This window comes from Biomphalaria glabrata, chromosome 6 (genome assembly GCF_947242115.1).
Source record: "Biomphalaria glabrata chromosome 6, xgBioGlab47.1, whole genome shotgun sequence".
Lineage (NCBI taxonomy): Eukaryota > Metazoa > Mollusca > Gastropoda > Planorbidae > Biomphalaria > Biomphalaria glabrata.
The window spans coordinates 28,589,237-28,601,952 of NC_074716.1; the positions used below are offsets into that span (position 1 = coordinate 28,589,237).

Below are 12,716 nucleotides of genomic sequence, written 5' to 3' on the forward strand. Positions count from 1 at the left end.
TAGAGAAAACAGTTACAAATATTAGTATAAGTTCAATTTAGTTCATTGGAAGATGTATTCTATTTGAATCTTAAGCTAAAGCAGAACTATATGAATTGCCGCCTTTTGGTTTGTCTGTTTATATAATATTTATAAGAAAACAGAAGTCATAGATACATTCATTAAAGATTCTAATTTTGGAAGGAAAAAAAATCTCTAAATTACATAATTGTTTCCTCAATATGCAATATTTATTTCCCTTTTCAAAAAAATAATTTATTACCACTTATCAATTAACTAATTGGTTAATTTTTTATTGATTCATGTGTTGGTATCGACAATAAATAATTGTTCAAAATTTCATCTTGATTCAAGAATCGAAATTGATGGGGCAATAAAAGTGTAAAAGAATCCTGTCAGACAGACAGTTACTAGAATATTTATAAACAAAATACAACATCATCTATTGAGCTGAGTGCCTTAAAATATGTATGCATTTTACAATAGCTTTTTAGGCTAACTCTATACATTATGTCACACAAAGATGCTGTAATTAAAGTCATACTATACAATTGTAAGAAGTTGTATTCGTAAATTTAGCACAGAAATAAACCAGGAAGTAACAATTGCCAAACAAATAACAAACAGGCCAAAGTGAAATATGGCGAACATTGATGGGCCGAAGTTTTAAACAAATATAGTTGTTTTTTTTTTGTTTTGTTTTTTGTTTTTGTTGATAGTATATTATTCTTTGTTATTGTTCCCTACTGACGTTGTTATTTTTGTGTTATCAATTAGAGCTATTTGAACACAACGAGACAACATCAGATTATAGTAAGGCATTATCATCGAGCGGAGACGAGTGCAATAATTCTCGGGAGTACTTAAAGACAGCTGCGACCAACAATCTGACACACAAATAGCAGAGGACAAGACATTCACAATAACGTAAACAGAAAGATATATTCTCAATCAAACACATCTCCAATTACTCAATAAAACACCACAACAAATACTCAATATTCATTTTGGAGGCGTTTGAACCCCAAACCCTGCCTCCTGGCTACGCCCATGATATATATATATATATATATATATATATATATATATATATATATATATATATATATATAGAGAGAGAGAGAGAGAGAGAGAGAGATAGAGATAGATAGATAGATAGATAGATAGATAGATAGATAGATAGATAGATAGATAGATAGATAGATAGATAGATAGATAGATAGATAGATAGATAGATAGATAGATAGATAGATAGATAGATATAACTTAAATATAATGATAATTATTAACCATTGTTTTATTTTTAGACTTTAATGTACTTGTTTCAATAGTCTCTTTCAGTCTTGTACTATATTGTATTAGTCTACGAGGCACTAGCTCACAGTACTGTCTCTTTCAAAATCTTAAGAAACAAAAATGTTTTCTAGACGTCACATTTTTCATACGACTGTCATTAAATTGGGTGAAGATTACAAACTGAGTAAAAAACAAGGTTATAAAGACATTTTGTGTGGAAACACAAACTCAAAATCGTCCCCCGAAGTGGTCCACCCAGGCAGGTAAAAAGGCAGGTATCAATATTTTCAGAAAGAACATCAGAATGAAATTCTGTCAAGGGCAAATGACAGAGAAGAATGGAGAAAGAAGGTTGACAGATCGTGTGTGGTGCCCCAGCTAACCAAGATAAATATTTCGTAAACTAAAAATTAAAAATGTCCTTTAGTTCAGTGTTTTATAACTACGGAACCATACGATAGTCCACGTGCTGATGTGAGAATTTACTTATTAATTGTTGTTTCAAATTATGTCCAAATTGTATGTATACTAAATAGATTTTCTTTTTAAATGTAGTAGTTATTATCAAAGAACTTACTTAATTTAGCAATGCAAATGTAAAAAAAAAAATAATTAATTTTGACAAAAAATCAAAAACCGTTTGCATAAATGTGTTATAAAATATTGCAAATGATGGCCTCCCCTACTAGAGAGCCTCCAGTGTTTGTTGCTATAAATATTGAATAGTTGTAAAAGTGGTGTATTTTTATGAAAAAAAACTGCTTGCGTAAGTGTTTTCAAAAATTAGATTTTTCGCTTTTAGAAAAGAAAAAAGTAGCCGTTGCATCAGAACTTTGAATGAACTAAAATATTATTATGTCGGATTTTCAATATCTTTTCTAGTTTACGAGATCTAAACGGGACGGACGGACAGACGGACATACATTTCACACAAAACTAATAGCGTCTTTTCCCCGAAACACTTTAAGGTATGAAGTAAAAGTAAAACAAACCTGTTTTCCCGACGGCCGAACCGCCCAGAATGACTATTTTGGCATTTGTAAACCTTCTTTGTGACATGCTGATATAGTCCACAACAAATGTCAGATATAATAACAATAATCAACAATGGGAGGTCAATCCGTATCCAGCGACGCTCAAATTCTAGATGCGGAGTATTCGATTCTTTTCTCTTAGTCCAAGATTTCCCGCGCACTGTATGGCCGGTGTAACGTGAGCCCGCTGGATCTAGTCTTCATACACCCGAGCAGGCGAGTTGAAGAGCGGACGTCATTGTTTTATTACGTCGAGTGCAGTCGAGATTATTGCGAATCGGTTTCTACTCTCCTGCCGTAAAAATTCATGTGTGCATTTTATCTGCTAGGATTTCAGCAGACGACTCGATGTACTCTAAGAAGAGATAGTCTAGCTGCATCCACTATACTAGCATCTTTCTATACATATTAAATTTCAAATTGGAATTTCCAATGAATTACAACCAGTGATTCAGTTCGTTTCCAAACTCACAAAAGATACTTCTAAAAGAATTGATTTGTGAATTTAAAAAATTGGATTCGACAATTTCCCTACATTCCGAGTTGTGCCAAAGTAAAGAATGTGGAATTATAAACAGAGAAAGTTGTTATTGCATTTGTATAAATGAAACTAATAAAACTTATCCAGAAGTCATCAAATATATGCATCCATGTATTACATCAGTTGAACAAGTGCACAGTAGTTAGTATAGGAATGTAATACTTTCCAAACAAAATTCACATACAAAGTTATAATAACTAAATAAGAAGCGGGGCGCCTAATATTAAATAACACCTAGGCAGCTAAACAGAAAAATGTTCGAAGTTCACACAAAGAAGTGAAGACAGAGACACGCACAAGTTCACCAGCAGACTTGAAGAAAGAATAAATGTATTTTACAGGCAAAATGCAGTCACTACCTCTTTTTCCCCTTCTAAAAGCTTGAATAATAATTTAAAAAAAAAACGTGATATGGAGAGGGGAGGGGGAGGGGAGGGGGAGCGGAGAATGGAAAACGAAATCTCAGACGACAAAATAGCAAAAAAATAAGCAGTACCAGAGAGTGAGCGGGAGGAAGCAGGCCGGAGCAGACGACGTAATTTTTTAAAAAAATAGATTTAGAGGTGCCACTTTTATTTCAGTATAGCAATACGTGTTATATTCGTTATGATAGGTAGTACATATACTTAGACTAGTATGTCTAAAATACATAGACTAGTATGTCTGAAATACATATACCTAGACTAGTATGTCTGTAGTACATATACCTAGACTAGTATGTCTGTAGTACATATACCTAGACTAGTATGTCTGTAGTACATATACCTAGACTAGTCTGTCAAAAATACATATACCTAGACTAGTATGTCTGTAGTACATATACCTAGACTAGTATGTCTGTAATACATATACCTAGACTAGTCTGTCTGTAATACATATACCTAGACTAGTCTGTCTGTAATACATATACCTAGACTAGTATGTCTAAAATACATATACCTAGACTAGAATGTCTGTAGTACATATATCTAGACTAGTATGTCTGTAATACATATACCTAGACTAGTCTGTCTGTAATACATATACCTAGACTAGTCTGTCTAAAATACATATACCTAGGCTAGTCTGTCTAAAATACATATACCTAGACTAGAATGTCTGTAGTACATATATCTAGACTAGTATGTCTGTAATACATATACCTAGACTAGTCTGTCTGTAATACATATACCTAGACTAGTCTGTCTAAAATACATATACCTAGACTAGAATGTCTGTAGTACATATACCTAGACTAGTATGTCTGTAGTACATATACCTAGACTAGTCTGTCTAAAATACATATACCTAGACTAGTATGTCTGTAGTACATATACCTAGACTAGTATGTCTGTAGTACATATACCTAGACTAGTCTGTCTAAAATACATATACCTAGACTAGTATGTCTGTAGTACATATACCTAGACTAGTATGTCTGTAATACATATACCTAGACTAGTCTGTCTGTAATACATATACCTAGACTAGTCTGTCTAAAATACATATACCTAGACTAGAATGTCTGTAGTACATATATCTAGACTAGTATGTCTGTAATACATGTACCTAGACTAGTCTGTCTAAAATACATATACCTAGACTAGTCTGTCTGTAATACATATACCTAGACTAGTATGTCTGTAATACATATACCTAGACTAGTCTGTCTGTAATACATATACCTAGACTAGTTTGTCTGTAATACATATACCTAGACTAGTCTGTCTGTAATACATATACCTAGACTAGTCTGTCTGTAATACATATACCTAGACTAGTCTGTCTGTAATACATATACCTAGACTAGTCTGTCTGTAATACATATACCTAGACTAGTATGTCTGTAATACATATACCTAGACTAGTCTGTCTAAAATACATATACCTAGACTAGAATGTCTGTAGTACATATATCTAGACTAGTATGTCTGTAATACATGTACCTAGACTAGTCTGTCTAAAATACATATACCTAGACTAGTCTGTCTGTAATACATATACCTAGACTAGTATGTCTGTAGTACATATACCTAGACTAGTATGTCTGTAATACATGTACCTAGACTAGTATGTCTATAATACATGTACCTAGACTAGTCTGTCTAAAATACATATACCTAGACTAGTATGTCTGTAATACATATATCTAGACTAGTATGTCTGTAGTACATATCCTAGACTAGTATGTCGGTAGTACATATACTTAGACTAGTATGTCTGTAATACATATACCTAGACTGGTATGTCTGTAATACATATACTTAGACTAGTATGTCGGTAGTACATATACTTAGACCAATATGTCTGAAATACTTGTACCTAAAGTAAAAAGAAAAGTAAAGTTCCCATTTTAGATCCGGATATCTATGGGGCAGATGGTGTCAATGTCATCTGTTTCTTTGGCCAACTGTTAACGAGCAGGATGTCATGTGGCCAGCGCAACGACCAACCGCCTTTACTTTCCCTAACTAACGTCAGCCATCTATTGGTGCTGGGTGGACTCAATGGCGCCCTAAAAATCCCAGTCTTCCCTGAAATTCGAACCTGGGTCTCCAGGTTCGGAAGCCAAACGCTTAATCCCTCAGCCACCGCACCTCCTATGTACCTTGAGTCCTAGACCAATATGTCTGAAAACTTTCCTATTTTATTGGTAAGGGGCAAGGGGCATAGTCCTAGATTCTGAAATGGAAAATAATAAAGCGCTGTAATTATATATGTACTTTTTGCATACCAATATATATTGGTCTGTAACTCTTAAATAATATAATGCCTGCAGGCGGTAATACCCATAGACGTAGAGTCCGTTCCAGAAAAATATTTTCTTGTTCTCCAGTGAAATTTAAATTATTTTTTTTTACTAGAGCTTTCCCAATGTCGCCTGTGAGATAATATATTTTTTTCCATAACGATATATAGTACTTTTTGGGAAAATCGTTAGAACCGCTTTCGAGATCCGTGTTTAGGTTATGGCCACCCAGAGGTTTCCAAGCTAAAGGTTTTTGTTTACCCGAAATTACGAGCTGAATAGAGGCATTAAAAAAATATCCTTGCAGACGATATAAATATGGTCCTGGGTTATCGAAGGTGTCATGTGGCTAGCACAACGACCAACCACCTTTATTTTTCCCCGATTAATGTCAGGTGCCAATTAGAGCTGGGTTAACTCAGCTAAGGATCCCGAAATTAAAAATCCTATCCTTATCAGGGTTCGAACTGGAACCCCTCGTTTTGGAAGTCAAGCGCTATAGCACGTAGCCACCGCGCTCCATTCTCACATCTCATAATACACTATTTCACGTCTGGTACTTCCTCGACATTTGAAGACACGTGATATGACGTAACATGCTAATTTGTTTTACCTTCATAATAATAATAATAATAAGGCTTGTCTTCGAGTTTAAAGACTAATAAAGAATGCAGTATTTCTCGTGGTTACGCAGCTGTAACCTACAAATTTTGCCACAACCAGGGCATTGTCCTCCAGTGGTCGATTAAGATTTTCTTTTCGCCGTCTGAGTCTGCCTCGGCAGCGGATTTTCTTTTGGTCTCAAATTTGTATCCCGAGGCCTTTGTTAGTGAACTCCAGCAGTCTCGTTCTGAGTTTTGCATGCAACCAGGTGCTCTCTTCTATGTCAGCTAAGACAAGCAAATCTTTAAAGCGTTTCCGTGGGGTACCTCTGTTACGTCGACCACCTTTTAACTCATCAAAAAAGTCTGCTTTTGGCATATCCTTTTATCGACTCTGTTGCGACTAGTCATTTGTGGGCTAAATATATAAATTACTGTATTTCCTCCAGCCTGCCAAGGAATTTTTAAAGTGATAATTGGCTCGCGCAGACCATACCACTCTTTAAACTAAATGCACTCCACAGTGGCACAGAAGTCTGAGACGGCTGTTAACAACAGATAGACGTAGGTTTTATATCGGAATTTCCGTCTCCTAGACTGGCTGCCGACCAAAGCTATAGATCCCAGTCTGCCCATTGGCCGAATGGCTGATTTAGTTAGGATGCATCTCCAAATTAGAGCCATATATAGCTAAATCTAGCTAAACGTGAGGCAGAAGGTAAATATTAAATGTAGCCAATATATGTGAATAGCGTTTAGTCAAAGACAATATGTGTAAAATAATAGCAAATAGATAGACCTTACAATTTGTCGATATTAACAATGACAATGACGAGCCATGAAGTTGGCGCCTCAGTCTCTAAGTAGAACGAAGGAAAGGACTCACAAAAAACAACAAAAATACTTCCACTTCTAGAAAGTACTAGCTTTAATTTATGTTTGTCAACATAAGTCAACAAAGTTCAGAGTTTGCCTATCTGTACTTTCTCAAGTCAGCATGTGACAGTATACATTTACTGGAGAGTCTCACGATGAACTCAACAATGTCAGTATGTGACAGTATACATTTACTGGAAAGTCTCACGATAAACTCAACAATGTCAACATGTGACAGTATACATTTACTGGAGAGTCTCACGATAAACTCAACAATGTCAACATGTGACAGTATACATTTACTGGAGAGTCTCATGATAAACTCAACAACGTCAGCATGTGACAGTATACATTTACTGGAGAGTCTCACGATGAACTCAACAATGTCAGCATGTGACAGTATACATTTACTGGAAAGTCTCACGATAAACTCAACAATGTCAGCATGTGACAGTATACATTTACTGGAGAGTCTCATGATAAACTCAACAACGTCAGCATGTGACAGTATACATTTACTGGAGAGTCTCACGATAAACTCAACAATGTCAACATGTGACAGTATACATTTACTGGAGAGTCTCATGATAAACTCAACAACGTCAGCATGTGACAGTATACATTTACTGGAGAGTCTCACGATAAACTCAACAATGTCAACATGTCACAGTATACATTTACTGGAGAGTCTCATGATAAACTCAACAACGTCAGCATGTGACAGTATACATTTACTGGAGAGTCTCACGATAAACTCAACAATGTCAACATGTCACAGTATACATTTACTGGAGAGTCTCATGATAAACTCAACAACGTCAGCATGTGACAGTATACATTTACTGGAGAGTCTCATGATAAACTCAACAATGTCAGCATGTGACAGTATACATTTACTGGAGAGTCTCACGATAAACTCAACAATGTCAGCATGTGACAGTATACATTTACTGGAGAGTCTCATGATAAACTCAACAATGTCAGCATGTGACAGTATACATTTACTGGAGAGTCAAGGACGCTCAATTGAACTGCCGTGTTGCCAACTATGTAAAAAAAAAGTCCTAAAAAATCCAGAAATTCAAAATACCAGTCTTCATCGAGATTCGAACCCAGGACCCCAGGTTCGGAGGCCAAGCGTTTTACCACTAGGCCTCCGCCCCCCCCCCCCCCATTACCATCTTACCTGAGACAAATGGACTACATGATGACTTCTTGTGTTCAGTTTGTATTTATCAAACTAATGGTGTGACTGCCAGCATGGCTCCATTAGATTTTTTACATATGCCGACACAATAGCGCCATCAGTGTAACTGAAGTCGGCGGTACATGGCGCTCTCCTCGACTTGGGATAACGATTTGTAACTCTGTTTACATTTAACTGTAAAAACTTGAACTAAAAAACTGATACTTAAACGTATTATGTTGTTTTTTTTTTAGATACTTCTTTTTATTTGTTTGCAGGTCTGGAATCAAATTATCAGCACAGCGGTTGTCTTCTGCCAGACACACTTCTAAATTTTCTAATAATTCTCCTATTACATGTTTTCACAGTAGGTAACAACGTCTCCTCTACTACTCTTCTCTCTCTCTCACACACACAGATGTACACACACACACACACCATTTCCTCTTGTTGCGAACAAAGTCAATGTGTAGTGTTTTTTTTTCTTTGTAACTACTAAACTCTAATGGTTTGGTTTAAAGGCTTCACTTGCCAACCAGTAAAAACAAATAGACACACTCAGACGTTCAAAGACACAATTAGACACAGACAGACAAGCTGAAACATATAGATGAAAAAAAAAACAAAAAAAAAACAAGCAAATTCTAAAAATACTATTGAAAAAAAAGTTTTTCTAAAGGGAAGAACTCCATATATATACACACACAACTATATCTCTTAATTGTGTAGAATGTATTTCCCTTTTTTGATATCAAACAAAACAGTTAATTACCAATAATTAATGACTATTTGGTACTTTGTTTAAAAATTGATTCATGTTTTGTTATGTACAATAAATAATTGTCAAAAGTTTCAACTTAGCCGAGAAAGGGCTGGGAGTAAAAACGTGTTCAAAATTTGCATCAGACAAACAGACAGACAGACAAACATAGTGAGTTAATATAAGCTTTGTAAAAACAGAGTGAGTTAATATAAGCTTTAAAAAAAAAACATGGTGAGTTAATATAAGCTTTATAAAAAAAAACATGGTGAGTTAATATAAGCTTTATAAAAAAAAACATGGTGAGTTAATATAAGCTTTATAAAAAAAAACATGGTGAGTTAATATAAGCTTTGTAAAATTTGGCAGCAGATAGTTTGCTGCTTGCCAGAAGTTCGGCTTTAAACATTAGTCAAAGCAAGACTAAGATACTTGTCCAAAACACAAACACTGCACCTCAAGTAAGCTTTAATGGCCAACCAGTAGAAATTGTGGATCACTTTTGTTACCTTGGCTCCATCATATCTAACGATGCCCTACTGGATAAAGACATAAACAACAGGATAGCCAAAGCAATGGGCACCATGTCACGGTTGCAGAAAAGAGAGTGGGACAATATATTGATGAGTAACAATACAAAAGCCCTAGTCTATCGGACCTGTGTGATGAGCACTTTGCTATACGGAAGTGAAACATGGTCAACCTACTCATAGCAGGAAAAAAAGCTGAATGTCTTCCACCTCCGATGCCTAAGGCGGATCTTCAAAATAAGGTGGCAAGATAAGATAACCAATGAGGAAGTGCTACATAGAGCAGGATGCCAGGACATCCGCTCTGTTATCAGCAGCAGACGCCTTGGCTGGCTTGGCCACGTTCGTAGAATGCCAGTAGGTTGACTTCCACAAGACATTCTGTATGGCGATCTAACAGAAGGCAGAGGAGCTGCTGGTCGCCCACTTTAACTGTATACGGATGTATGCAAACGCGACATGAAGCTCTTCAAAATCGACACTGGCAACTGGGAAGAGGTGGCACTGGACAGATCCATATAGAGAGAGAGCATAAAGGAAGGGTCACGGATTTCAGATATCATACACAACAGAAGCAGAAAGAAGGGTGAAAATGCAACGGCGCCTGGTGATTATATATGCCCAACCTGCGATCGCAGCTGTGTATCAAGGATTGGCCTCTTTAGTCACACAAGAAGTTGCAAAGGGAAAAGATCGTCTCTCGAGACGTAAAATGCCACAAATAAAAGTTTGACTGATTCCTATTAAAAGAAAAATGACCATAAGCAGAGACAAAGATATAGAATTAAACTCGTATTTAAAAAATTTCGAGAGAAGAGCAGATAACTTCTGTCTGTTTCTTACAAGGAATATATGTATGTGGGATGCGTGGTCGAGAGGCTAAGTACGCTTGAACTTAGCTTGGATTGGTTACCTATCAAGTGAGCTACAGGCTCGACACCATACTCGAGCAGAGCTGTGATTACTGAGCGGCAGCACGGAAAACCTTCTCCCAGATTCCCACCCCCCTTCACCGGCCCACAAATGAGATTGGACCATACCGCTCTGAGCATGCTACAAGCATATGGAAGTAGATAAAAGATATAATTATTATTATTATTATAATTATGATATATTCTGTTCTCCTTTATCTAGAAATAGATGAGAGACATTTGGTGTACACAGAGATTCATCTATCAACGAATGCAATATTTGATATATAGGTTACTTTATTTGTACACATATGAATACAGTCTAGTGGACTCTAGTTAACTTTAGTACAATGTTCAGATAAAGAAGGTTTAGCTAGAGAATAAAATTTGTAGTAACTTCAATCTCCTAAAATGGTATTAATAGCTTATGTGTATTGCTAGCTTAGATATATATATATAGCTCAGATACATACGTAATAATTTTGTTTACAATGTGATGTAAAACATTTTTGAAAATATTTGTTGTTGATTTTTTTAAAAAAACTAATTATCTAAGTTTTGTTGTTGTTTTTCTCTTTGGACAAACATAAATCAGGGGAAATAATGAGCACATGAGTTTGTAGTCTTGGTTTTCAATAGGTGTCTCCCTTGTGATTGTTTGCTGTCACAATCAGGAATAGAAATATGTAATAGTTTTTCGACCAATAAAACATAATCTTTTAAAAATGAAAACCATGACAATTATATATTATATACATATATATATATATAGTATATATATACATCTTTCATTATAGGAATGTTTGACACTATTGCTTTATCACCTCAAATATTGAGACATGTCTTTACTATTTAATTACCTACTGCGATGGTCAGTAATGATTTTAAAGTACAGTTAATTGACAAGCTGGCATTACTTCATGACAGCTGGTAAAACTTTTTGACACCTGGTAATATTTCATGACAGCTGGCAATACTATATGACAGCTGGTAATATTTCAAGACAGCTGATAATACTTTAAAACAGCAGGTGATATTTTATGACAATGTGGCTTCGTTTGACTGCGCTTATCTGTAGTTTTTTTTTTACACAGCTTGTATCAACAAACTCTATCTGTCGGTCTGTCTGTCTGTCTGTCTTCTAAAATGTTTGTACACATTATTTCTCCCACACTCATTATCGGATCAATTAGAAACTGTGTACAATTATTGGTTGACATAGACAAGGCATGAAAACATTTTAAAAATTAACTAAAAAGTTAAATTATTTTGTTTAATTCCAGCAAGGGACATTAATCTTTCAGTATTCACAGATACTGCCAAATATGAAGTATTTCGTCCTCTAAGATAATTGAACACATTATTCTCTCAAACATAATCAAGTTCAAAGCTTACACAAATATAACTTCTACAATATTGAAATATATACTTGTAAGTACAGATTTTGTTCCTTTGATTAACTTTTGATGATTTTTTATTATTTGCTTGCTAGAAGTCGAAAAAAAGGTGTTTGCTAGAAATATCAAATGTCAACTGTTTCGACATGTGTCAAATGTCAACTGTTTCGACATGTGTCAAATGTCAACTGTTTCAACATGTGTCAAATGTCAACTGTTTCGACATGTGTCAAATGTCAACTGTTTCGACATGTGTCAAATGTCAACTGTTTCGACATGTATCAAATGTCAACTGTTTCGACATGTATCAAATGTCAACTGTTTCGACATGTATCAAATGTCAACTGTTTCGACATGTGTCAAATGTCAACTGTTTCGACATGTGTCAAATGTCAACTGTTTCGACATGTATCAAATGTCAACTGTTTCGACATGTATCAAATGTCAACTGTTTCGACATGTATCAAATGTCAACTGTTTCGACATGTATCAAATGTCAACTGTTTCGACATGTATCAAATGTCAACTGTTTCGACACGTGTCAAATGTCAACTGTTTCGACATGTGTCAAATGTCAACTGTTTCGACATGTGTCAAATGTCAACTGTTTCGACATGTGTCAAATGTCAACTGTTTCGACATGTGTCAAATGTCAACTGTTTCGACATGTGTCAAATGTCAACTGTTTCGACATGTGTCAAATGTCAGCTGTTTCGACATGTGTCAAATGTCAACTGTTTCGACATGTGTCAAATGTCAACTGTTTCGACATGAGTCAAATGTCAACTGTTTCGACATGTGTCAAATGTCAACTGTTTCGGCATGTGTCAAATGTCAACTGTTTCGACATGTGTC

General features: G+C 35.4%; 1 protein-coding gene across 1 annotated transcript in view; it reads right to left on the reverse strand.

Moving 5' to 3' along the window:
• The window catches only part of LOC106068022 (ras-related and estrogen-regulated growth inhibitor-like), an 88,421-nt gene extending 85,196 nt beyond the window's left edge, over nucleotides 1-3,225 (reverse strand). The window contains exon 1 of the mRNA XM_013227310.2: nucleotides 2,289-3,225. Coding sequence (XP_013082764.1) covers nucleotides 2,289-2,355 — 67 coding nt within the window. The 5' untranslated portion in view covers nucleotides 2,356-3,225. The remainder of the gene's footprint in view (nucleotides 1-2,288) is intronic.
• Nucleotides 3,226-12,716: the final 9,491 nt, after the last annotated feature.